Source organism: Dendropsophus ebraccatus, chromosome 2, assembly GCF_027789765.1.
Source record: "Dendropsophus ebraccatus isolate aDenEbr1 chromosome 2, aDenEbr1.pat, whole genome shotgun sequence".
In the NCBI taxonomy this organism is placed as follows: Eukaryota; Metazoa; Chordata; class Amphibia; order Anura; family Hylidae; genus Dendropsophus; species Dendropsophus ebraccatus.
In genome coordinates, this window is record NC_091455.1 from 216,150,077 (window position 1) to 216,176,965 (window position 26,889).

Consider the following 26,889-nt stretch of genomic DNA (forward strand, 5'->3'; position numbering starts at 1 on the left):
CCATATAGTCCTCATACTGTTATATACTGTACACACATACTGCCATATAGTCCTCATACTGTATACACATACTGCCATATAGTCCTCATACTGTTATATACTGTATATACATAGTGCCATATAGTCCTCATACTGTTATATACTGTATACACATAGTGCCATATAGTCCTCATACTGTTATATACTGTATACACATACTGCCATATAGTCCTCATACTGTTATATACTGTATACACATAGTGCCATATAGTCCTCATACTGTTATATACTGTATACACATACTGCCATATAGTCCTCATACTGTTATATACTGTATACACATACTGCCATATAGTCCTCATACTGTTATATACTGTATACACATACTGCCATATAGTCCTCATACTGTTATATACTGTATACACATACTGCCATATAGTCCTCATACTGTTATATACTGTATACACATACTGCCATATAGTCCTCATACTGTTTTAGGCTGGGTTCACACACAGTATATTTGAGGCTGTATTTGGTCCTCATGTCAGGTCCTCATAGCAACCAAAACCAGGAGTGGATTGAAAACCCAGAAAGGATCTGTTCACACAATGTTGAAATTAAGTGGATGGCCGCCATATAACGGTAAATAACTTCCATTATTTCAATATAACAGCCGTTGTTTTAAAATAACAGCAAATATTTGCCATTAAATGACGGCCATCCACTCAATTACAACATTATGTGAACAGAGCCTTTCTGTGTTTTCAATCCACTCCTGGTTTTGGTTGCTATACAGCCTCAAACATACAGCCTCAAATATACGTAGTGTGAACCCAGCTATATACTGTATACACATACTGCCATATAGTCCTCATACTGTTATATACTGTATATACATAGTGCCATATAGTCCTCATACTGTTATATACTGTATATACATACTGCCATATAGTCCTCATAATGTTATATACTGTATACACATACTGCCATATAGTCCTCATACTGTTATATACTGTATACACATACTGCCATATAGTCCTCATACTGTTATATACTGTATACACATACTGCCATATAGTCCTCATACTGTTATATACTGTATACACATACTGCCATATAGTCCTCATACTGTTATATACTGTACACACATACTGCCATATAGTCCTCATACTGTATACACATACTGCCATATAGTCCTCATACTGTTATATACTGTATATACATACTGCCATATAGTCCTCATACTGTTATATACTGTATACACATACTGCCATATAGTCCTCATACTGTATACACATACTGCCATATAGTCCTCATACTGTTATATACTGTATACACATACTGCCATATAGTCCTCATTCTGTTATATACTGTATACACATAGTGCCGTATAGTCCTCATACTGTTATATACTGTATACACATAGTGCCATATAGTCCTCATACTGTTATATACTGTATACACATAGTGCCATATAGTCCTCATACTGTTATATACTGTATACACATACTGCCATATAGTCCTCATACTGTTATATACTGTATACACATAGTGCCGTATAGTCCTCATACTGTTATATACTGTATATACATACTGCCATATAGTCCTCATACTGTTATATACTGTATACACATACTGCCATATAGTCCTCATACTGTATACACATAGTGCCATATAGTCCTCATACTGTTATATACTGTATACACATACTGCCATATAGTCCTCATACTGTTATATACTGTATACACATAGTGCCATATAGTCCTCATACTGTTATATACTGTATACACATAGTGCCGTATAGTCCTCATTCTGTATACACATACTGCCATATAGTGCTGACAGGGATATACTGTATACACATAGTGCCATATAGTCCTCATACTGTTATATACTGTACACACATAGTGCCATATAGTCCTCATACTGTATACACATAGTGCCATATAGTCCTCATACTGTTATATACTGTATACACATAGTGCCATATAGTCCTCATACTGTATACACATAGTGCCATATAGTCCTCATACTGTATACACATAGTGCCATATAGTCCTCATACTGTTATATACTGTATACACATACTGCCATATAGTCCTTATACTGTTATATACTGTATACACATAGTGCCATATAGTCCTCATACTGTTATATACTGTATACACATAGTGCCATATAGTCCTCATACTGTTATATACTGTATACACATAGTGCCATATAGTCCTCATACTGTTATATACTGTATACACATACTGCCATATAGTCCTCATTCTGTATACACATACTGCCATATAGTGCTGACAGGGATATACTGTATACACATAGTGCCATATAGTGCTGATAGTGATATACTGTATACACATAGTGCCATATAGTGCTGATAGTGATATACTGTATACACATAGTACCATATAGTGCTGATAGTGATATACTGTATACACATAGTGCCATATAGTGCTGATAGTGATATACTGTATACACATAGTGCCATATAGTGCTGATAGTGATATACTGTATGGAGCAGGCACCTATGTCTCTTCATTCCAAGGATCAGGATCTATTATATGATGGGGACCTGATCTCTAACAGGTATTACTGTTATATATATATATAGTCTGTTATATACTGATCCTGTATATAGTCTGTTATATATATATATAGTCTGTTATATACTGATCCTGTATATAGTCTGTTATATATATATATATATAGTCTGTTATATACTGATCCTGTATATAGTCTGTTATATATATATAGTCTGTTATATACTGATCCTGTATATTGTCTGTTATATATATAGTCTGTTATATACTGATCCTGTATATAGTCTGTTATATATATAGTCTGTTATATACTGATCCTGTATATAGTCTGTTATATATATAGTCTGTTATATACTGATCCTGTATATAGTCTGTTATATATATAGTCTGTTATATATATAGTCTGTTATATACTGATCCTGTGTATAGTCTGTTATATATATAGTCTGTTATATACTGATCCTGTATATAGTCTGTTATATATATAGTCTGTTATATACTGATCCTGTGTATAGTCTGTTATATATATAGTCTGTTATATACTGATCCGGTATATAGTCTGTTATATATATAGTCTGTTATATACTGATCCTGTGTATAGTCTGTTATATACTGATCCTATATTTAGTATGTTATATATATATAGTCTGTTATATACTGATCCTGTATATTGTCTGTTATATACTGACCCTCCTGTATATAGTCTGTTATATACTGATCCTGTATATAGTATGTTATATATATAGTCTGTTATATATATAGTCTGTTATATATATAGTCTGTTATATACTGATCCTGTATATAGTCTGTTATATATATAGTCTGTTATATACTGATCCTGTGTATAGTCTGTTATATACTGATCCTATATTTAGTATGTTATATATATATAGTCTGTTATATACTGATCCTGTATATTGTCTGTTATATACTGACCCTCCTGTATATAGTCTGTTATATACTGATCCTGTATATAGTCTGTTATATATATAGTCTGTTATATACTGATCCTGTATATAGTCTGTTATATACTGATCCTATATTTAGTATGTTATATATATAGTCTGTTATATATATAGTCTGTTATATATATAGTCTGTTATATATATAGTCTGTTATATACTGATCCTGTATATAGTCTGTTATATACTGATCCTATATTTAGTATGTTATATATATATATATATAGTCTGTTATATACTGATCCTGTATATTGTCTGTTATATACTGACCCTCCTGTATATAGTCTGTTATATATAGTCTGTTATATACTGATCCTGTATATAGTCTGTTATATACTGATCCTATATTTAGTATGTTATATATATATATATATATATATATATATATAGTCTGTTATATACTGATCCTGTATATTGTCTGTTATATACTGATCCTGTATATAGTCTGTTATATATATATATAGTCTGTTATATACTGATCCTGTATATTGTCTGTTATATATATATATAGTCTGTTATATACTGATCCTGTATATTGTCTGTTATATACTGATCCTGTATATAGTCTGTTATATATATAGTCTGTTATATACTGATCCTGTGTATAGTCTGTTATATACTGATCCTATATTTAGTATGTTATATATATATATATATATATATATATATATATATATATATATATAGTCTGTTATATACTGATCCTGTGTATAGTCTGTTATATACTGATCCTATATTTAGTATGTTATATATATATATATATATAGTCTGTTATATACTGATCCTGTATATAGTCTGTTATATATATAGTCTGTTATATACTGATCCTGTATATAGTCTGTTATATACTGATCCTGTATATAGTCTGTTATATATATATAGTCTGTTATATACTGATCCTGTATATAGTCTGTTATATATATAGTCTGTTATATACTGATCCTGTATATAGTCTGTTATATACTGATCCTGTATATAGTCTGTTATATACTGATCCGGTATCGTCTGCTTTATTCTATAGGAGGATTCCCAGTTACATTCTGTTTACAAATCCAAAGTGCTGGAGTTCCCTCTGGACGAGCTGCCGTCTGGTAAGGTTCATAGACATTTACTGGATAATAGGGACGTGTTCACACCGGCAGCCATTCTGCATCAAAACAAATCTTTAATGAAGATCAGTTGTATCAATCTGCCCGAGTAACAGCACCCACAGGCAGCGATATACTGGAAGGGGTTCTCCAGACTTAGACAACATGACTGCTTTCTTCCAGAAACAGCGCCACTCTTGTCCTCAGGTTGGGCGTAGTATTGCAGCTCGGATCTCAGGATACAGCTGTAATACCACATACAACCTGAGGACAGGGGTGGCACTGTTTTTTGCTGTGCTTTTTTATAATCCTGGATGGCCTACTAAAGGGGAACTCCCAGAAAAAAATCTGGTGGTGTCAGAAAGTTATATAGATTTGTAATTTACTTCTATTTAAAAGTCTCCAGTCTTCCAGTACTTATCAGCTGCTGTATGTCCTGCAGGAAGTGGTGTATTCTCTCCAGTCTGACACAGTGCTCTCTGCTGCCACCTCTGTCCATGTCAGGAACTGTGCAGAGCAGCAGCAAATCCCCATAGAAAACCTCTCCTGCTCTGGACAGTTCCTGACATGGACAGAGGTGGCAGCAGAGAGCACTGTGTCAGACTGGGGAGAATACACCACTTCCTGCAAGACATGCAGCAGCTGATAAGTACTGGAAGACTGGAGATTTAGCCTTCCCTAGAATCTGGTGAGGCAGAGCACACAGCACAGTCCTCAGTATGGGGCTGCACAGCCAGACTGATGGAAACCTTTGAGATGTCTCTCTGACAGGTGAAGCTTTCCTATGACGACACTTAAAGTCATTTCTAACACCCTTTGATTTTTGTCCCTGAGTTCCCCTCTAACCTGGATTATACTACTACAGCTACTTTCTTGGAGACACAGCGCCACCCCTGTCCTCAGGTTGTGTGTGGTATTACAATTCCGTTCTTTTATGAGAACTAAGCTGCAGTACTGGGGACAGGGGTGGCGCTGCCTCTGGGAGAAAGCGGCCATGTTTTTCTAACCCCTTTAATGCATAGGGCCCTGTGAGGACTATGAGCAGTTACTTATATCTGCACTTTCTCTGGTATTTAGAGTTCTGGTCACTGAATGAGACGTCGGTGAAGCTGAGTCAGACGCCAGGACTGCGGAGGAGGAAGAGACATGTGAGTACTGCAGACGTTGCTGTACAGAGATCACATGGGACCGCTCCTATCCCCAGCCATGCCTCTATAACACAGATATAGTGTCAGAGAGGCCGTCCCTGCATCCCTCCTCGCTCCCCCTCCCATCCCTGACCCTGTATGGCTGACAGTGACAGGGGAGGAGGCATCACAGGACATTGAGAACGCCTCTCTGACCACTGTCACTGGATCCTCTATGTTATGGAAGCACAGAGGGATATGTGACAGGTACCAGGCGTCTCCTGATCTAGCAGTGTCAGCAGCCTAGGACGGGAATTGCAGCTGACAGATTCCCTTTAAACGGGCGCTGTCACTTTACACACGGCAGAAGTTGTGATCATTTGGTGTCCTGGTGCTGAGACCCCCCAGTCACTGGATATAGCCGGGGGTATATAGCAGGCCACATCTGACCCAGCGACTGAGACCCCCCCAACACTCATCATGTAACCTGTCACCTCTCCCTCCATCTCCAGGCTCAGGGGATATCTAATAATATCAGTGAGGAGACCAAATACGTGGAATTCATGATTGTCAATGATCACCTAATGGTATGCCGCCATATGTAATATCTATCTATTATCTATCTATCTATCTATCTATCTATCTATCTATCTATCTATCTATCTATCTCTCTCCTATCTATCTATCTATCTATCTATCTATCTACTATCTATCTATCTCCTATCTATCTCTCTCCTATCTATCTATCTATCTATCTATCTATCTATCTATCTATCTATCTCCTATCTATCTATCTATCTATCTATCTATCTATCTATCTATCTATCTATCTCCTATCTATCTATCTCCTATCTATCTATCTATCTATCTCCTATCTATCTATCTATCTATCTATCTATCTATCTCCTATCTATCTATCTATCTATCTATCTCCTATCTATCTCCTATCTATCTATCTATCTCCTATCTATCTCCTATCTATCTATCTATCTATCTATCTCCTATCTATCTCCTATCTATCTATCTATCTATCTATCTCCTATCTATCTATCTATCTATCTATCTATCTATCTATCTATCTATCTCCTATCTATCTCCTATCTATCTCTCTCCTATCTATCTATCTATCTATCTATCTATCTATCTATCTATCTATCTATCTCCTATCTATCTATCTATCTATCTATCTCTCTATCTATCTATCTCCTATCTATCTCCTATCTATCTATCTATCTCCTATCTATCTATCTGTCTATCTATCTATCTATCTATCTATCTATCTATCTCCTATCTATCTCCTATCTATCTCTCTCCTATCTATCTATCTATCTATCTATCTATCTATCTATCTATCTATCTATCTATCTATCTATCTATCTATCTCCTATCTCCTATCATCTATCTATCTATCTATCTATCTCCTATCTATCTATCTATCTATCTATCTATCTATCTATCTATCTCCTATCTATCTATCTATCTATCTATCTATCTATCTATCTATCTCCTATCTATCTATCTAATATCTATCTATCTATCTATCTATCTATCTATCTATCTATCTCCTATCTATCTATCTATCTATCTATCATCTATCTATCTATCTATCTATCTATCTATCTATCTCCTATCTATCTATCTATCTATCTATCTATCTATCTATCTATCTATCTCCTATCTCCTATCTATCTATCTATCTATCTATCTATCTATCTATCTATCTATCTCCTATCTATCTATCTATCTATCTATCTATCTATCTCCTATCTATCTATCTATCTATCTATCTATCTATCTATCTCCTATCTATCTATCTATCTATCTATCTATCTATCTCCTATCTATCTATCTATCTTTCTATCTATCTATCTATCTATCTATCTATCTATCTATCTATCTCCTATCTATCTATCTATCTCCTATCTATCTATCTATCTATCTACTATCTATCTATCTCCTATCTATCTATCTATCTATCTTCTATCTATCTATCTATCTATCTATCTATCTATCTATCTATCTATCTATCTCCTATCTATCTCCTATCTATCTATCTATCTATCTATCTATCTATCTATCTATCTATCTATCTCCTATCTATCTATCTAATATCTATCTATCTATCTATCTATCTATCTCCTATCTATCTATCTATCTCCTATCTATCTATCTATCTCCTATCTCCTATCTCCTATCTATCTATCTATCTATCTATCTATCTATCTATCTATCTATCTATCTATCTATCTCCTATCTATCTATCTATCTATCTATCTATCTATCTCCTATCTATCTATCTATCTATCTATCTATCTATCTATCTATCTATCTCCTATCTATCTATCTATCTCCTATCTATCTCCTATCTATCTATCTCCTATCTATCTATCTATCTATCTATCTATCTATCTATCTATCTATCTATCTATCTCCTATCTATCTCCTATCTATCTATCTCCTATCTATCTATCTCCTATCTATCTATCTCCTATCTATCTATCTATCTATCTATCTATCTATCTATCTATCTATCTCCTATCTATCTATCTCCTATCTATCTCCTATCTATCTATCTATCTCCTATCTATCTATCTATCTATCTATCTATCTATCTATCTATCTATCTCCTATCTATCTCCTCTCTATCGTTATTAGCTATTGATTACCTTTCTTGCAGTATAAGAGACATCGGTTATCTGTGGGGCAGACTAACAGCTATGCCAAGTCAGTGGTGAATATGGCGGACTTAGTGAGTATACTTCTCTCATATCCCATAAAGCAGAGGCTTATAGCCTGTCACCCTCCAGTGCTGCTGAACTACAACTCCCAGCATACCCTGACAGTCACTGCCTGGCGGCTACAGATCAGAGACAGGAAGGATGAGAGTGCCTTATAGTCTCACAGATCAGCCATGTTTTATCATTAGTTTATGAGCGATCAGCAGGTGTCCAGCATGTCCTGTACATCCATCCAGTGTAATGCAGGTTCCAGCCTGCAGGTGGCGCTGTTGTTATTGATCTTTATGGTCTCTTTAGTGAGTGATAGTACAGCCCATGCTGTGCGGAGGGAAGCTGTGATGGTGTCACTTATCAGCCGCCATTATTGTCCCATAGAGCAGATAGATGAAGGTGCAGAACATACGGAACATACGGTTATTGATGGCCGCAGTCATTGCACTGCTCACCTGTACTTACCCTCTGTCTATAGCTCATCAGTTTCCTGGACCCTCTAATTTATGTTCCCATCTATGAGACATTGATAGATATGCCACATGGTACTATATGGCGGTGTATCATCTGTCCCTGACATACTGTATGGTGCTATATGGCAGTGTATTGCCTGTCCCTGACATACTGTATGGTACTATATGGCGGTGTATCATCTGTCCCTGACATACTGTATGGTACTATATGGCGGTGTATCATCTGTCTCTGACATGCTGTATGGTACTATATGGCGGTGTATCATCTGTCCCTGACATACTGTATGGTACTATATGGCGGTGTATCACCCGTCTCTGACATGCTGTATGGTACTATATGGGGGTGTATCATCTGTCCCTGACATACTGTATGGTACTATATGGCGGTGTATCACCCTTCCCTGACATGCCGTATGGTACTATATGGCGGTGTCATACCTGTCCCTGACATGCTGTATGGTACTATATGGCGGTGTATCATCTGTCCCTGACATGCTGTATGGTACTATATGGCGGTGTCACACCCGTCCCTGACATGCCGCATGGTACTATATGGAGGTGTCACACCCGTCCCTGACATGCTGTATGGTACTATATGGCGGTGTATCACCCGTCCCTGACATGCTGTATGGTACTATATGGCGGTGTCATACCTGTCCCTGACATGCTGTATGGTACTATATGGCGGTGTATCACCCGTCCCTGACATGCTGTATGGTACTATATGGCGGTGTCACACCCGTCCCTGACTTGCCGCATCTCTCTCCCGTTTACGTATTAGATATATAAGGAACAGCTGAACACGAGAATAGTGCTCGTCGCTATGGAAACCTGGACGAACGACAATAAATTCAGCATTTATGAAAATCCTCTGAAGACGCTGAAGGAATTTATGAAATACAGGAGGGATTTCATCAAAGACAAGAGCGACGCCGTCCACCTCTTCTCGTACGTAACGTCTAATCTATAGGAAGTGTATGTAACGGCATTGTGTCAGGGCTGCGGAGTCTCCCCATAACTAGGAGGTTCATCTACAGTCATCTGCGTAATGTATGGAGTGTATGAAGCGTCCGCCCTCCTGCCCTGATCCATTCCATCATTTATCGTTACCATAGGCCGCCTGCAGCCACCACTAGGGGGAGCTCACTGTACACAGCGTTATACAGCCCCCTGAAGAAGGCAGATAGACTAATGCAAATTCAGTGCAATTTGAACCTCCACCTCCAGGAACCTAGTGCACAGACCCCCCAGACACCCTCAGTGCACACGTCAGGGCCCCCTATCTGCACATGCCCGCCCCACCCAGCCCCCCTCACAGCACATGCCCCCCCCCAGACCCCCTCACAGCACATGCCCCCCCCCGACCCCCCCCCAGACACCCTCATTGCACATGTCCCCCCAGACCCCCCTATCTGCCCATGCCCGCCCCACCCAGACCCCCTCACAGCACATGCCCCCCCCCAGACACCCTCATTGCACATGTCCCCCCAGACCCCCCTATCTGCACATGCCCCCCCCCCCCCCCGACCCCCTCACAGCACATGCCCCCCCAGACACCCTCATTGCACATGTCCCCCCAGACCCCCCTATCTGCACATGCCCCCCCCCCCCCCGACCCCCTCACAGCACATGCCCCCCACCCAGACCCCCTCACAGCACATGCCCCCCCCGGACACCCTCATTGCACATGCCCCCCAGACCCCCCTATCTGCACATGCCCGCCCCCCCCCCGACCCCCTCACAGCACATCCCCCCCAGACACCCTCATTGCACATGTTCCCCCAGGACCCCCTATCTGCACATGCCCGCCCCACCCAGCCCCCCTCACAGCACATGCCCCCCGACCCCCTCACAGCACATGCCCCACCCAGCCCCCCTCACAGCACATGCCCCCCCCCTCACAGCACATGCCCCCCCCCCCCGACCCCCTCACAGCACATGCCCCCCCAGACACCCTCATTGCACATGTCCCCCCAGGACCCCCTATCTGCACATGCCCGACCGCCTCACAGCATATGCCCCCCCCCCAGCCCCCCTCACAGCACATGCCCCCCCAGCCCCCCTCACAGCACATGCCCCCCCCCCGACCCCCTCACAGCACATGCCCCCCCCCGACCCCCTCACAGCATATGCCCCCCCCCCAGACACCCTCACAGCACATGCCCCCCCCCCCGACCCCCTCACAGCACATGCCCCCCCCCGACCCCCTCACAGCATATGCCCCCCCCCAGACACCCTCACAGCACATGCCCCCCCCAGACACCCTCACAGCACATGCCCCCCCAGACACCCTCACAGCACATGCCCCCCCAGACCCCCTCACAGCACATGCCCCCCCAGACCCCCTCACAGCACATGCCCCCCCAGACCCCCTCACAGCACATGCCCCCCCAGACCCCCTCACAGCACATCCCCCCCCCAGACCCCCTCACAGCACATCCCCCCCAGACCCCCTCACAGCACATCCCCCCACCAGACCCCCTCACAGCACATGCCCCCCGACCCCCTCACAGCACATGCCCCCCCCCGACCCCCTCACAGCACATGCCCCCCCAGACACCCTCATTGCACATGCCCCCCAGACCCCCCTATCTGCACATGCCCGCCCCCCCCCCCCGACCCCCTCACAGCACATGCCCCCCCAGACACCCTCATTGCACATGTCCCCCCAGCCCCCCTCACAGCACATGCCCCCCCAGGACCCCTATCTGCACATGCCCCCCCCAGACACCCTCAGTGCACACGTCAGGGCCCCCTATCTGCACATGCCCGCCCCACCCAGCCCCCCTCACAGCACATGCCCCCCCCCCCGACCCCCTCACAGCACATGCCCCCCCCCCCCCGACCCCCTCACAGCACATGCCCCCCCCCCGACCCCCTCACAGCACATGCCCCCCCCCGACCCCCTCACAGCACATGCCCCCCCCCCCCGACCCCCTCACAGCACATGCCCCCCCCAGACCCCCTCACAGCACATGCCCCCCCAGACCCCCTCACAGCACATGCCCCCCCCCAGACACCCTCATTGCACATGTCCCCCCAGACCCCCCTATCTGCACATGCCCGCCCCACCCAGACCCCCTCACAGCACATGCCCCCCCCGACCCCCTCACAGCACATGCCCCCCCAGACCCCCTCACAGCACATGCCCCCCCAGACACCCTCATTGCACATGCCCCCCCCGACCCCCTCACAGCACATGCCCCCCCAGACCCCCTCACAGCACATGCCCCCCCCCAGACCCCCTCACAGCACATGCCCCCCCAGACCCCCTCACAGCACATGCCCCCCCCCAGACCCCCTCACAGCACATGCCCCCCCAGACCCCCTCACAGCACATGCCCCCCCAGACCCCCTCACAGCACATGCCCCCCCCCCAGACCCCTCACAGCACATGCCCCCCCCCCAGACCCCCTCACAGCACATGCCCCCCCCCCAGACCCCCTCACAGCACATGCCCCCCCCCAGACCCCCTCACAGAGCATGCCCCCCCCCCAGACCCCTCACAGCACATGCCCCCCCCCAGACCCCCTCACAGAGCATGCCAATCCCCCCCAACCCCTTCTTCGGTGCACATGCCCGTCATAGACTGTTACTGTTATGTATCTGTATCTTACAGGGGAAGCCAGTTTGAAAGCAGCAGGAGTGGAGCAGCGTATATTGGTGGAGTATGTTCCCTGCAGAAAGGAGGCGGCGTCAATGAGGTAGGAATCTGCCCCCCACCCTCTACATACTGTGGTCTCTGCTGCAGACATGTGAACGGCTTTGTGCTCAAACACTTAAAGGGGTACTCCGGCGAGAATCTTTTTCTTTCAAATCAACTCATTTCAGAAAGTTATATAGATTTGTAATTTACTTCTATGTAAAAATCTCCAGTCTTTCAGTACTTATCAGCTGCTTTATGTCCTGCAGGAAGTGGTGTATTCTCTCCAGTCTGACACAGTGCTCTCTGCTGCCACCTCTGTCCATGTCAGGAACTGTCCAGAGCAGCAGCAAATCCCCATAGAAAACCTCTCCTGCTCTGGACAGTTCCTGACATAGACAGAGGTGGCAGCAGAGAGCACTGTGTCAGACTGGAGAGAATACACCACTTCCTGCAGGACATACAGCAGCTGATAAGTACTGGAAGACTGGAGATTTTTAAATAGAAGTAATTTACAAATCTCTGGCACTTTCAATTGATTTTAAAAGAAAACGATTTTTGTTGGCGTACCCCTTTAAAGGATTACTCTAAAATTTTAGGACCCCCATCCATCATGAGAACAGAGGTCAGTGCCCCCCTGGTGATCATGCCCAGTCTATAGGACATCCTGATGTATAGATGAGCACTGACCATAGACAGTGAATGGAGGATGCTGAGTACTGTGCACTGCTGCTCCATTTACTGAGGGACCCCTGACCCCCCTTCTCTGTGATCAGCTAGTAATCCTGGATCCTGGGTAGGTGACTCCATTCACTAGGGGACCCTTGACCCCCCCCCCCCCCCCCCCTCTCTGTGATCAGCTAGTAACCCTGGATCCTGGGTAGGTGACTCCATTCACTAGGGGACCCCTGACCCCCCCCCTCTCTCCGTGATCAGCTGGTAATCCTGGATCCTGGGTAGGTGACTCCATTCCCTGAGGGACCCCTGACCCCCCTTCTCCGTGATCAGCTAGTAATCCTGGATCCTGGGTAGGTGACTCCATTCCCTGAGGGACCCCTGACCCCCCCCCTCTCTCCGTGATCAGCTGGTAATCCTGGATCCTGGGTAGGTGACTCCATTCCCTGAGGGACCCCTGACCCCCCTTCTCTGTGATCAGCTAGTAATCCTGGATCCTGGGTAGGTGACTCCATTCCCTGAGGGACCCCTGACGCCCCCTTCTCTGTCATCAGCTAGTAATCCTGGATCCTGGGTAGGTGACTCTATTCACTGAGGGGACCCCTGACCCCCCTTCTCTGTGATCAGCTAGTAATCCTGGATCCTGGGTAGGTGACTCCATTCACTAGGGGACCCCTGACCCCCCTTCTCTGTGATCAGCTAGTAATCCTGGATCCTGGGTAGGTGACTCCATTTACTGAGGGACCCCTGACCCCCCTTCTCCGTGATCAGCTAGTAATCCTGGATCCTGGGTAGGTGACTCCATTCACTGAGGGACCCCTGACCCCCCTTCTCCGTGATCAGCTAGTAATCCTGGATCCTGGGTAGGTGACTCCATTCACTAGGGGACCCCTGACCCCCCTTCTCTGTGATCAGCTAGTAATCCTGGATCCTGGGTAGGTGACTCCATTCACTAGGGGACCCCTGACCCCCCTTCTCTGTGATCAGCTAGTAATCCTGGATCCTGGGTAGGTGACTCCATTCACTAGGGGACCCCTGACCCCCCTTCTCTGTGATCAGCTAGTAATCCTGGATCCTGGGTAGGTGACTCCATTCACTAGGGGACCCCTGACCCCCCTTCTCTGTGATCAGCTAGTAATCCTGGATCCTGGGTAGGTGACTCCATGAATGAAGCAGCTCAGAGCAGTGAATCCCAGCACAGTCAGCCATAGACTCCTGTACACACCACCTCGTCTACCATCACTCTTTTGTGTTTTCAGTTTGGGCGGCCGGACGTCATGGCCATCACACTGGCGCAGTCCTTGGCTCATAATTTAGGCATCTTCTCTGACAAAAGGAAACTGCGGAGAGGTACGTCACCTACCCTGTATATCTGTGTCCTGTACAATTCCCATGGTGGGATACACTATATGGACTATGAGATTAGTGTATACATGGGTCAGAGATGGGGAACCTTCTGCTCTCCAGCTAAAGCTTCAGCTCTCCGGACATGATGGGAATTGTAGTTGTGTCACAGCTGGAGGGCTGAAGGTTTCCCATCCCTGACATAGGTGTGAGCCCCATAGTGATGTGTATAGTATCCATGCCTAAGGCAGACCTGCTAAAAAGATGCAAGACTGTGCACAGGGTGAGAGGTGGCGTGTTAGTGAGGCCCGGCTATATACTTACACCCGTCTTGCTTACTGTCTTTATTTGCTCTGTGGCATTCAGCTTTTTCATAATCAGTTTCTCTGCTTTGGACATCCCTTCACATTTAAAGGGTCTATTAAAGGAGTACTCCGGTAAAAAAAGTTTCTTTCAAGTCAACTGGTGTCAGAATGTTATATAGATTTGTAATTTACTTCTGTAAAAACAATCTTCAGTCTCCTGCAGGACATACAGCAACTGATAAGTACTGGTAGACTGGAGATCAGAAGTACCGGATCTTTCTTGTATATTTCCTTCTCTTTGTGACCCCCTTCTTGCATCAGCCCAGCGTGTGTGACTCCTATCTATCAATATACACACGGATGGTGCTAATGCCAGGTTACACTCTATAGGGGCCACATATAGGGTCCAGTCATAGTTGTATAACTAGGGTATATAGGGTCCAGTCATAGTTGTATAACTAGGGTATATAGGGTCCAGTCATAGTTGTATAACCAGGGTATATAGGGCCCAGTCATAGTTGTATAACTAGGGTATATAGGGTCCAGTCATAGTTGTATAACCAGGGTATATAGGGCACAGTCATAGTTGTATAACTTTATATATGTGACGTGATGTGATAATATTCAGGTGCCTATTATTGTTTTTCAGGCGAGTGTGTATGTGAAGATAAATGGTTTGGATGCATCATGGAAGACATTGGGTAAGGACTGGTATAGATATAAGGTCGTATCATTCAGCTTGGGGTCCCACCCTCTACAGGGGAGGCCATTAAAGGGGACCTGTCATCACTTTCATGCAGCCTGAACGGCAAGTCCACAAGGTCCACCATCTCTTCATGCTTGGGTATAGATTATAGAGAATCCTTCCACATCACAATGAAGCAGCTTTTAAAGAGACTCTGTCAGTCTCAGAGTATCAGGGCGTCCTATCTCAGGGTGGCATAAACCAGTGACAGAGAAGCTGAGCAGGATGATGTATCACTTACATTGTTCTGTGCAGCTGATCCAGAGATCTCTACCTGAATAACATGGACAATAAGTAGTCCTCTCCATTATGTGCATGAGCCCAGTAGTCCTTGATATTCATGAGAAGCAGCACACTCCTCCCACCAGCTGCTGATTGGCAGTTATCTATCCATGCTGTGTATAGGCAGTCGCCTGTCAGTCAGCAGCTGGGGGGAGGGTTGTGGTAAGAATCCTGTTCTCCTGCATATTAGGAGGACGGCTGAGCAGAATGATGTAAGTAATACACGGATCTGCTCAGCGTTTCTGTCACTAGTTTATGCTACCCTCATGTAAGGGGGCATATTCCAAGTGACAGATTCCCTTAAACCTTGGTGGAGGAAAAATATGGCTGGTGTTACTGAAGTAAAGCAAATAATTTGTAGTAAAAATTCTTTGCAGTTACAACTTTCTCCACTAGATGGCGACGTGTCATTGTAAGGTTTGGGCTTTGCTATCTGCATTAGAGATGCACAGAGATGCAACAGTGTAGCTATCCCAGTGTTATAAGGGGCCAGGCTCAGCAATCACTAATCCTATTAAAATACAAGACAATCAATGCTACATCATCTAGTCAGGGCCGATTCTGGGGTCTCTGCCGCCTGAGGTTTGGCCCCGAGTGATGGCCGGCATCTATGCCTAGAGTAATACAGGCCTTAAACTGAGCAGGAGATCAGCTGATACAGAGTAATAGATCAGCAATGAGGACATCGTATAGCAGCTGCCCTAAACAAAGAAATATTCAGTTTGTTTGTTTTTTTCTTTTTTAATTCTGAATTTATTCAAATGGAAAGAAAAAATATAAGAAGTGCCTGATCGGTGCCGAGCACAACACAATAGTCATAACATGTCCTGACGTCCAAACCGGCAGGGGGCATAAAACTGAGAGGAAGAGAAGAACAGAACCAGAGAGAGAGAGGAAGGAAAATAGAGAGGAAGAGAAAGGAAAAGGGGGAGGAAGAGAGGAAGAAAGGAAGAGAAGGAGAAAGAAAAAGGAGGAAGAAGAGAGGGAGGAAGGAAGAGAGGGAGAAAGGAAGAGAAGGAGAAAGAAAAAGGAGGAAGAAGAGAGGGAGGAAGGAAGAGAGGGAGAAAGGAAGAGAAGGAGAAAGGAAGAGAGGGAGGAAGGAAGAGAGGGAGAAAGGAAGAGAAGGAGAAAGAAAAAGGAGGAAGAAGAGAGGGAGGAAGGAAGAGAGGGAGAAAGGAAGAGAAGGAGAAAGAAAAAGGAGGAGGAAGAGAGGGAGAAAGGATAATGGGGAGGAAGAGAGGGAGAAAGGAAAAGGGGGAGGAAGAGAGACAGGAGGAGAAAGGAAAAGAGGGAGAAAGAGAGGGAGAAAGGAAAATGGGAAGGAAGAGAGAGAGAAAGGAAAAGAGGGAGGAAGAGAGGGAGAAAGGAAAAGAGGGAGGAAGAGAGAGAGAAAGGAAAATGGGGAGAAAGAGAGGGAGAAAGGAAAAGGGGGAGGAAGAGAGGGAGAAAGGAAGAGAAGGAGAAAGAAAAAGGAGGAAGAAGAAAGGGAGAAAGGAAAAGAGGGAGGAAGAGAGGGAGAAAGGAAAAGAGGGAGAAAGGAAAAGAGGGAGAAAGGAAAATGGGGAGAAAGAGAGGGAGAAAGGAAGAGAAGGAGAAAGAAAAAGGAGGAAGAAGAGAGGGAGGGAGGAAGGAAGAGAGGGAGAAAGAGAGGGAGAAAGGAAAATGGGGAGAAAGAGAGGGAGAAAGGAAAAGAGGGAGGAAGAGAGGGAGAAAGGAAAATGGAAGGAAAGAGAGGGAGAAAGGAAAAGAGGGAGGAAGAGAGGGAGAAAGGAAAATGGAAGGAAAGAGAGGGAGAAAGGAAAAGAGGGAGGAGGAGAAAGGAAAAGAGGGAGAAAGGAAAATGGGGAGGAATAGAGGGAGAAAGGAAAAGGAGGAGAAAGAGAGAGAGAAAGGAAAAGAAGGAGGAAGAGAGAGAGAAAGGAAAAGGAGGAGGAAGAGAGAGAGAAAGGAAAAGGAGGAGGAAGAGAGAGAGAAAGGAAAAGGAGGAGGAAGAGAGGAGTTTTATAGTCATCGCTATCTGAGAATTGTTCCAGTAGAACCAGGTTCTAAAAAGCAGGAGGGGTGATAATATATTTGCGCCGTGCGATCTATCATACGGGTCATTTCCCCCACCTTACGTATCCACAGAGATGCAGGGGGGGTCTGGGCACCTCCACAGACTTTCTCCAACATATCGGCGAGGCCTTCAGGAATACGAGCAGGGACACAGTACCATCAGTACCTTATACCCCGCTTCCTGAAACTGGGAGGAAATGGAAGAAGAGTGACACGTATACACCCGCTGGACCTGTGCTGCAGAGAGGTCGCCCTCCCACACCAACAAGTAGGACAGGGCTGCTCCGGTGCAGAGCCCAACATAGCATAGAGGAGAGGAGAGAACAAAGCAAAGAGATTCAAAAGGGGTAAGCACCAGCTCAAATAAGAGAGGCTCGGGAGAGAAAGAAGTAATGAAGGTGTAGGGCTCTCCAGAACCTTAGAGGGATCCACAAGATCTTTGAAGTCCATAAGGGTTAACCATAGAGAGCTGCGGAGAAGCAATGCACCCTGAATCATCTGCAAGACACAAGGACAGATTACCAAGGACAGGAAACAAAGGAGAAGGGGGGGAGCGATGAATCAGGGAGAGAGAAGAGGCTTATGGCAAATTGTCAATGTATGGACTATAGGATGATCCCAGTTATTCCTAACAATGACTTCCTCCACTAAGGACTATGGAGACAGTAAGGGCCCTATTACATGGAGCGATAATTGGATTATAGAGACAATTATCATCTGCTGATCGTTTCTTTAGGCCCAGACCTAAAAACATTGTAGTGATGTAATAGCTCTATGTAATAGTGATGCGCGGCCGACAGCTGATGGCCAAACAGTTAATACTTCACCTGTCAACGCTCCCGGTCTTCTCCTGTGCTCAGTCTGCATCCCGACACCACATGCTGACCGGCCGCTCAGCCAATATCTGTCCAGGACCGCCGCGGCCAATCTGAAGCTGCAGTGCCGGGATGTATAGTGAGTGCAGGAGAAGACTGGGAGCGTGGACAGGTGAAGTATTTACTGTTTGGGCAAGGGCTGCACGGACATCGCTAACGATATATATATATATATATATATATATATATACAGCCCTTGTTAAACAATTATCGGCCTGTGTAAAAAAGCCCAGTAATCTAGCAGATTGGCGCTCTCTTACAGTATTGATCAAGCCATCATCGGCCCATGTAACAGGACCCTAACTCTGAGAGAGAGATCCCCTGTGTGCGGCCACCGCTCCACCTATACTCTTCTGGATAGGACGTCCCGTTTCCCCAAGTGCTTGGGTTTCCAGATGTGAATTATACCATGTAACTATATAGTAACTGGGACACAACTAGAGAATACGCGATCCGGGAGGGGGATGGAAGCCGTGGGCACGTATACCTATAATCTAGGAATCTAGGATCCTGTATACTCTGCAACTTACACCTGGAAGCCGCATACTCTACAACTTAAGGCCCTATTACACAGAAAAATTATCGGCCGTTACGTGTCGGCTGATCGTTGCTGTCGTTTGTCTTTCAACATGTTGAAAGACAAACAACAATGATAGCAGCGATCTTCTGCTGTTGCTCCTGGGATAGGAGGCAGCAGACCGCCACTATCCTCTATGGGCAGCCCCCCTGTTTACTCCTCTAGTCGCCTCGTGTAATAGGGGCTTTACACATAGCAGCCGTGACCTATACACCCAGTAACTGTCCATCCTGATCTCCATGCTGCCCTCTCCGCCTCCATTGATCTCCATGCTGTCCTCTCCACCTCCATTGATCTCCATGCTGTCCTCTCCGCCTCCATTGATCTCCATGCTGTCCTCTCCACCTCCATTGATCTCCATGCTGTCCTCTCCACCTCCATTGATCTCCATGCTGCCCTCTCGGCCTCTATTAATCGCCATTGTTTGTTGTTATTTCCCATCTTCCCGTGGGCAGACGCTCTTGTCATCTGAAGCCTCTCCATTACACCAGACACATCCCGACTCATTGAAGTCTAATGGAGCCTTTTGCTTCTAATTGGTTTTCAAAGCGGAGTCTAGTGAGGACCCCCGGATAAGAAGCCCGGCCCCCCATTACATGAGGAGAGATGAAAGGCCCCCGGGGTCTCATCATCTAATATCACTATATTGTAGTGAAGTGACCTTCAGATGTGCGCCAACTCTTAGATCTCGTCTCCGGGTCGGTCATTAGGCCTCATGGTCCTAATAGGAGACAATGGTTTAATATGACGCCACCTGATCATTATATCAATATAATAACCATAAATGAGAGCACAAAGCGGGCAAAGTGCACACAGCTGGCCGTACCCCCTCTCATCCCGAGACAGGAAAGGTAACAAGCTTCTAGATATCCCCGACATTCCTGTATTACGATATATAGAAGACCACAAGTTCAGCTTAAAGGGATTATCCAGGAAATAGAAACATGGCTGCTTTCTTCCAGCAGACTGGGGAAGACTTTATATGAAAGTGAATAACAAATCTTGGGTACTTTCTGGGACCAGTTGACTTTAGTGAACTTTAGTGAACAACCCCTTTAAACTCCATTCAGTTGAGTGGAACCGAGCTGCAATGCTGGAGACAGGAGAGGCGCTGTTTCTGGAAGAAAGTTTTACTAGGCCTGGATAACCCCTTTAAGAACAAAAGTTGTGGAATCTACCTAGAAAGGAGTAAAGGTCCCCGTATACTTTAGGCTATTGATTGGTGTACTCGCCTCTCGTGGCAGGTGGCAGACAAGGGGGCATTGAGGTCATGTGACTTGGGATGAGACAAAAGTTCTTGCGATGTTAATTTTGCGCAGCTTAGGAGCCATGGTCGGGTAATGTCACCTTGTCAGTCAGGAGATGCCACATGGCAGTCACCATGTCCTGCCTGCGGTGCCTGCAGCGATGTCTGTATAACCAGTGTCTTCTGCTTTACAGCTACTACCTCCCCAACAAGTTCTCATCCTGTGACATAGAGGAGTACCATGACTTCCTGAGCAGCGGCGGTGGAGCCTGTCTGTTTAATAAACCCCTGAAGGTGCGTATTCACGGCCATGATGATGGTGGGGGTCCGGAAAATCTGCTGGGGTCTGATGAGGGGCTCTGCAGCCATCCCGTCCCTGCTCTGTACTGATGAGGGGCTCTGCAGACATCCAGCCCCCCGCTCTGTACTGATGAGGGGCTCTGCAGACATCCAGCCCCCGCTCTGTACTGATGAGGGGCTCTGCAGACATCCAGCCCCCGCTCTGTACTGATGAGGGGCTCTGCAGACATCCAGCCCCTGCTCTGTACTGATGAGGGGCTCTGCAGACATCCAGCCCCCGCTCTGTACTGAAGAGGGGCTCTGCAGCCATCCAACCCCCCCGCTCTGTACTGATGAGGGGCTCTGCAGACATCCAGCCCCCGCTCTGTACTGATGAGGGGCTCTGCAGCCATCCAACCCCCCCGCTCTGTACTGATGAGGGGCTCTGCAGCCATCCAGCCCCCGCACTGTACTGAAGAGGGGCTCTGCAGCCATCCAACCCCCCCGCTCTGTACTGATGAGGGGCTCTGCAGCCATCCAGCCCCCGCACTGTACTGAAGAGGGGCTCTGCAGCCATCCAACCCCCCCGCTCTGTACTGATGAGGGGCTCTGCAGCCATCCCGTCCCTGCTCTGTACTGATGAGGAGTGCTGCAGCTATCCAGCCCCCCGCTCTGTACTGATGAGGGGCTCTGCAGACATCCAACCCCCGCTCTGTACTGATGAGGGGCTCTGCAGCCATCCAGCCCCCGCTCTGTACTGATGAGGAGTGCTGCAGACATCCAGCCCCCCGCTCTGTACTGATGAGGGGCTCTGCAGACATCCAGCCCCTGCTCTGTACTGATGAGGAGTGCTGCAGCCATCCAGCCCCCCCCTCTGTACTGATGAGGAGTGCTGCAGCCATCCAGCCCCCCCCCCTCTGTACTGATGAGGAGTGCTGCAGCCATCCAGCCCCCCGCTCTGTACTGATGAGGAGTGCTGCAGCCATCCAGCCCCCCGCTCTGTACTGATGAGGAGTGCTGCAGACATCCAGCCCCCTGCTCTGTACTGATGAGTGCTGCAGACATCCAGCCCCCCGCTCTGTACTGATGAGGAGTGCTGCAGACATCCAGCCCCCGCTCTGTACTGATGAGGAGTGCTGCAGACATCCAGCCCCCGCTCTGTACTGATGAGGAGTGCTGCAGACATCCAGCCCCCCGCTCTGTACTGATGAGGAGTGCTGCAGCTATCCAGCCCCCCGCTCTGTACTGATGAGGAGTGCTGCAGCTATCCAGCCCCCCGCTCTGTACTGATGAGGGGCTCTGCAGACATCCAGCCCCCCGCTCTGTACTGATGGGGGGTAATAACCCCATAACAGCTGTCTAAAGATGGGGAACCTCTCTTAGACATTTGGCTTATATCCCCAGTCATGTTCTAGGGCCACTGATTACTGACTACCCTGTATGGTGGCATTAGAGAGCGGCTCTTCGTAGTTTAGATATAACACTTGTCTTCTTTGTTGCTTGGCAGCTCCTGGATCCCCCCGAGTGCGGCAATGGCTTTGTTGAAGCCGGGGAGGAATGTGACTGCGGCACCGCAGCGGTAAGTTATATAGACATATACACTTATATATAGTGGAGAAGCCACTGCCGGATACCACTCATGCTTTACACATCCAGCCTTTGGCTCTCCAGGCATGATAGGAGTTGTAGTTTTACAGCAGCTGGAGGTGGCAGGTTCCCCATCCCAGACCCTCGCATCCAACTTCTGCAGCTGCTGGGAATCCAGGCTGAGATTTTGGGTTCGGAGAACGTTGCAGAATCTGAACAGTTTGTCAGGTCCGTTCAGCACAAGCTACTGGGGAGAAGAGCTCTTCTAGATCCGCGTGACCCACCAGGGCTGGACTATTGCCTCTAAGCTAGTATACAATGTTATATAGTGGTATACAATGTTATATAGTGGTATACAATGTTATACAGTGGTATACAATGTTATATAGAGGTATACAATGTTATATAGTGGTACACAATGTTATATAGTGGTATACAATGTTATATAGAGGTATACAATGTTATATAGTGGTATACAATGTTATATAGAGGTATACAATGTTATATAGTGGTATACAATGTTATATAGTGGTATACAATGGTATATAGTGGTATACAATGTTATATAGAGGTATACAATGTTATATAGAGGTATACAATGTTATATAGTGGTATACAATGTTATATAGTGGTATACAGTGTTATATAGTGGTATACAGTGTTATGTAGTGGTATGCAATGTTATATAGTGGTATACAATGTTATATAGTGGTATACAATGTTATATAGTGGTATACAATGTTATATAGTAGTAAACAATGTTCTGGCTGTAAGGATATTGTGTTCTTGCTCCATAGGAGTGTGCGGTGGAGGGAGGGGAGTGCTGCAGGAAATGCACGCTGACTGAGGAGTCACAGTGCAGCGACGGGCTGTGTTGTTCCAAGTGTAAGGTACGGAACCAGAACCAGACACCGAGCGGAACCATCCCCATCTGACATGGGATCCCCTGGGATGGGGCGCCGGGGGTTTATATATTTATCCAGCTTGATAACAGGGCTTAGTATTAGGGTGCTTCCATATTTTGGGTATTTTCAGTATGTTCCAATGTATACCACCAACACATTACCCGCGGCCATGTATACCACCAACACATTACCCGCAACCATGTATACCACCAACACATTACCCCCAGCCATGTATACCACCAACACATTACCCGCAGCCATGTATACCACCAACACATTACCCCCAGCCATGTATACCACCAACACATTACCCACGGCCATGTATACCACCAACACATTACCCACGGCCATGTATACCACCAACACATTACCCGCGGCCATGTATACCACCAACACATTACCCCCGGCCATGTATACCACCAACACATTACCCGCAGCCATGTATACCACCAACACATTACCCACAGCCATGTATACCACCAACACATTACCCGCAGCCATGTATACCACCAACACATTACCTGCGGCCATGTATACCACCAACACATTACCCCCAGCCATGTATACCACCAACACATTACCCGCGGCCATGTATACCACCAACACATTACCCGCAGCCATGTATACCACCAACACATTACCCACAGCCATGTATACCACCAACACATTACCCCCGGCCATGTATACCACCAACACATTACCCGCAGCCATGTATACCACCAACACATTACCCGCGGCCATGTATACCACCAACACATTACCCGCAGCCATGTATACCACCAACACATTACCCACAGCCATGTATACCACCAACACATTACCCGCGGCCATGTATACCACCAACACATTACCCGCGGCCATGTATACCACCAACACATTACCCGCAGCCATGTATACCACCAACACATTACCCGCGGCCATGTATACCACCAACACATTACCCGCGGCCATGTATACCACCAACACATTACCCCCAGCCATGTATACCACCAACACATTACCCGCGGCCATGTATACATCACTGCATTACCCGCAGCCATTTGCTTTACCTAAGGCCACGTATATCACCGCATTACCCCCCAGCCATGTATATCACCGCATTACCCCCAGCCATGTATACCACCACTGCATTACCCATAGCCAAAGCCTTCAGTATACCTGTCCTCAGACCTGTTCTGATTGATTACATTCGGTCTGCATCATGGCGGCAGGCAATGTAAGCCCCGTCCTCCGGTACCCAATTTACAATGCCGATGTTAATCCACACAGTCCCAGATACACAGGATATATAGGAAGGCCTGCGCCACTCAGTAATAATATGGAGAAGCCGCTCTTTATACAGCTCCACTAAAGTGACAGGGAATATGGCCGCCCTCCCAGCTGTCACTTCTGTGAAGATGTCTGCTACACGGAAAGTGACAGTAACCCTCGTGGCCGTGACCTCGTGTGTTAGTGTCAGTGATACCATACGCCTCCGGTAGTTACACAGTAGGGGGCGGCAGAGAGGTCATTTCCTTCCTTCTGGAGGACGATCACATCTTATTGTAACTTTCCTACTACACCTAACAATAATCGGGTGTACGTGACCGAATACTGTCCGTTCCAGATGATAATCGTTTGGTGTACTAGCGCATGTTAAAAGACCACAATATGCCATATATCATGTATTTTAACATGTTGCAGCGATGGTGCAGCAGCAGACCGCCTCTCTTGACGGCTCCTCCCCCGCCTCCCCCCTCTCTGTCCGTGCAGGAAGTGATCGCTGATCTGACAGGTCAGCCGTCTCTTCCTCCTCACATTGTGCCGTGTAGTCCTTCCCCATGAGCTTATTCCTGAGCCGCCATCTTACCATCACGGTAATAACCTATAATAGTTGTATCGATGTGATTTATAATATTGCACCTTAACTTACTTGACTCTTAACTTTCCTAAAGTTTATTGAGAAAGGAGTGTATTGTCGGGACGCCGTGAATGACTGTGATATCCCAGAAGTCTGCACCGGGAATTCCAGCCAGGTAACAGAATTCCTAAAGATTTTATTTTTTGTGAAAAATGCTCAATTTCCACCGTAGCGCCAATCTCAGAAGAGTTAAAAATGGTGCCTCCTGCATTGGAGGACTCAACCGGTCCTGCTCTGGAGGACTCAACCGGTCCTGCTCTGGAGGACTCATCCTGTCCTGCTCTGGAGGACTCATATTGTCCTGCTCTGGAGGACTCATCCTGTCCTGCTCTGGAGGACTCATATTGTCCTGCTCTGGAGGACTCATCCTGTCTTGCTCTGGAGGACTAATCCGGTCCTGCTCTGGAGGACTCATTCGGTCCTGCTCTGGAGGACTCATATTGTCCTGCTCTGGAGGACTCATATTGTCCTGCTCTGGAGGACTCATATTGTCCTGCTCTGGAGGACTCATCCTGTCCTGCTCTGGAGGACTCATATTGTCCTGCTCTGGAGGACTCATCCGGTCCTGCTCTGGAGGACTCATTTGATCCTGCTCTGGAGGACTCATCCTGTCCTGCTCTGGAGGACTCATCCGGTCCTGCTCTGGAGGACTCATCCGGTCCTGCTCCGGAGGACTCATCCGGTCCTGCTCCGGAGGACTCATCCGGTCCTGCTCTGGAGGACTCATCTGGTCCTGCTCTGGAGGACTCATCCGGTCCTGCTCTGGAGGACTCATCCGATCCCGCATTACATTGAATGGACACTGTATTATACTAATAGCCCTATTCCACGGAACGATTATTGTTCATAAACTCGCTCCAACGACCACTCATTAACGATCACTAAACGATTTTTTTTAGCGAACGATAACACATAACGTGAACGATATATGTAGTGTGACGATTATTTTGCGGTCGTTACATGGTCGTTTAAAACGTTCGCCAGGGTGATCATGACCATACGACACACCTACTTTTTTTAAACCTTTTTACGAACGACTGAAAGATTTCAAATTTTACGAACCGATTAGCGAATTATCTTTCAAAGACCAACGACTTTTTTTCGACATGCTGAAAAACAATTTTGAACGACAGTATAACGATTTCGCCTTTGTCGTTCGCTCGTTTACGTTAATTCCACGAAGCGATTATCGTTAACGAGTGGTCGTTGGAGCAAGTTTATGAACGATAATCGTTCCGTGGAATAGGGCTATAAGTCTGCCTTGTGGGGGAGCTGCAGTGAATCTGAACACACGCCGCTTCCCCACTGATCACAGTTGATGGTTGGGGGTCCCAGTGTTATTGGCAGAGTATCCTGGTCCCCTGTATTAGTGCTGCAGATCATTGCTACTATAGCTGAACAAGAATCATCTGCATTTAGACCATAATCCTGGACTCATACCGTTCTTTTTCTTCCAGTGTCCATCAAATATCCATAAACTGGACGGATATCCCTGCGAGGACAGAGAGGTAAGTCAATGACTAATCACCTTCCTTATCTTAGAATTGCACCCCACAGGGACACCATA

At 46.2% G+C, this 26,889-nt stretch overlaps 1 protein-coding gene across 9 annotated transcripts in view; it reads left to right on the top strand.

Annotated features, from left to right (window-relative positions):
* Positions 1-26,889, top strand: part of ADAM22 (ADAM metallopeptidase domain 22) — a 175,290-nt gene that overhangs the window by 113,055 nt on the left and 35,346 nt on the right. For 8 of the 9 annotated variants that reach the window (XM_069959504.1, XM_069959508.1, XM_069959503.1 and 5 more), the window contains 13 exons: positions 4,509-4,578; positions 5,653-5,723; positions 6,215-6,289; positions 8,380-8,451; positions 9,686-9,852; positions 12,524-12,608; positions 14,482-14,572; positions 15,521-15,572; positions 20,846-20,945; positions 22,438-22,509; positions 23,315-23,407; positions 25,357-25,437; positions 26,780-26,830. In XM_069959504.1, coding sequence (XP_069815605.1) covers positions 4,509-4,578; positions 5,653-5,723; positions 6,215-6,289; positions 8,380-8,451; positions 9,686-9,852; positions 12,524-12,608; positions 14,482-14,572; positions 15,521-15,572; positions 20,846-20,945; positions 22,438-22,509; positions 23,315-23,407; positions 25,357-25,437; positions 26,780-26,830 — 1,080 coding nt within the window. The remainder of the gene's footprint in view (positions 1-4,508; positions 4,579-5,652; positions 5,724-6,214; positions 6,290-8,379; positions 8,452-9,685; positions 9,853-12,523; positions 12,609-14,481; positions 14,573-15,520; positions 15,573-20,845; positions 20,946-22,437; positions 22,510-23,314; positions 23,408-25,356; positions 25,438-26,779; positions 26,831-26,889) is intronic. The other variant, XM_069959507.1, reaches the window with a different exon arrangement.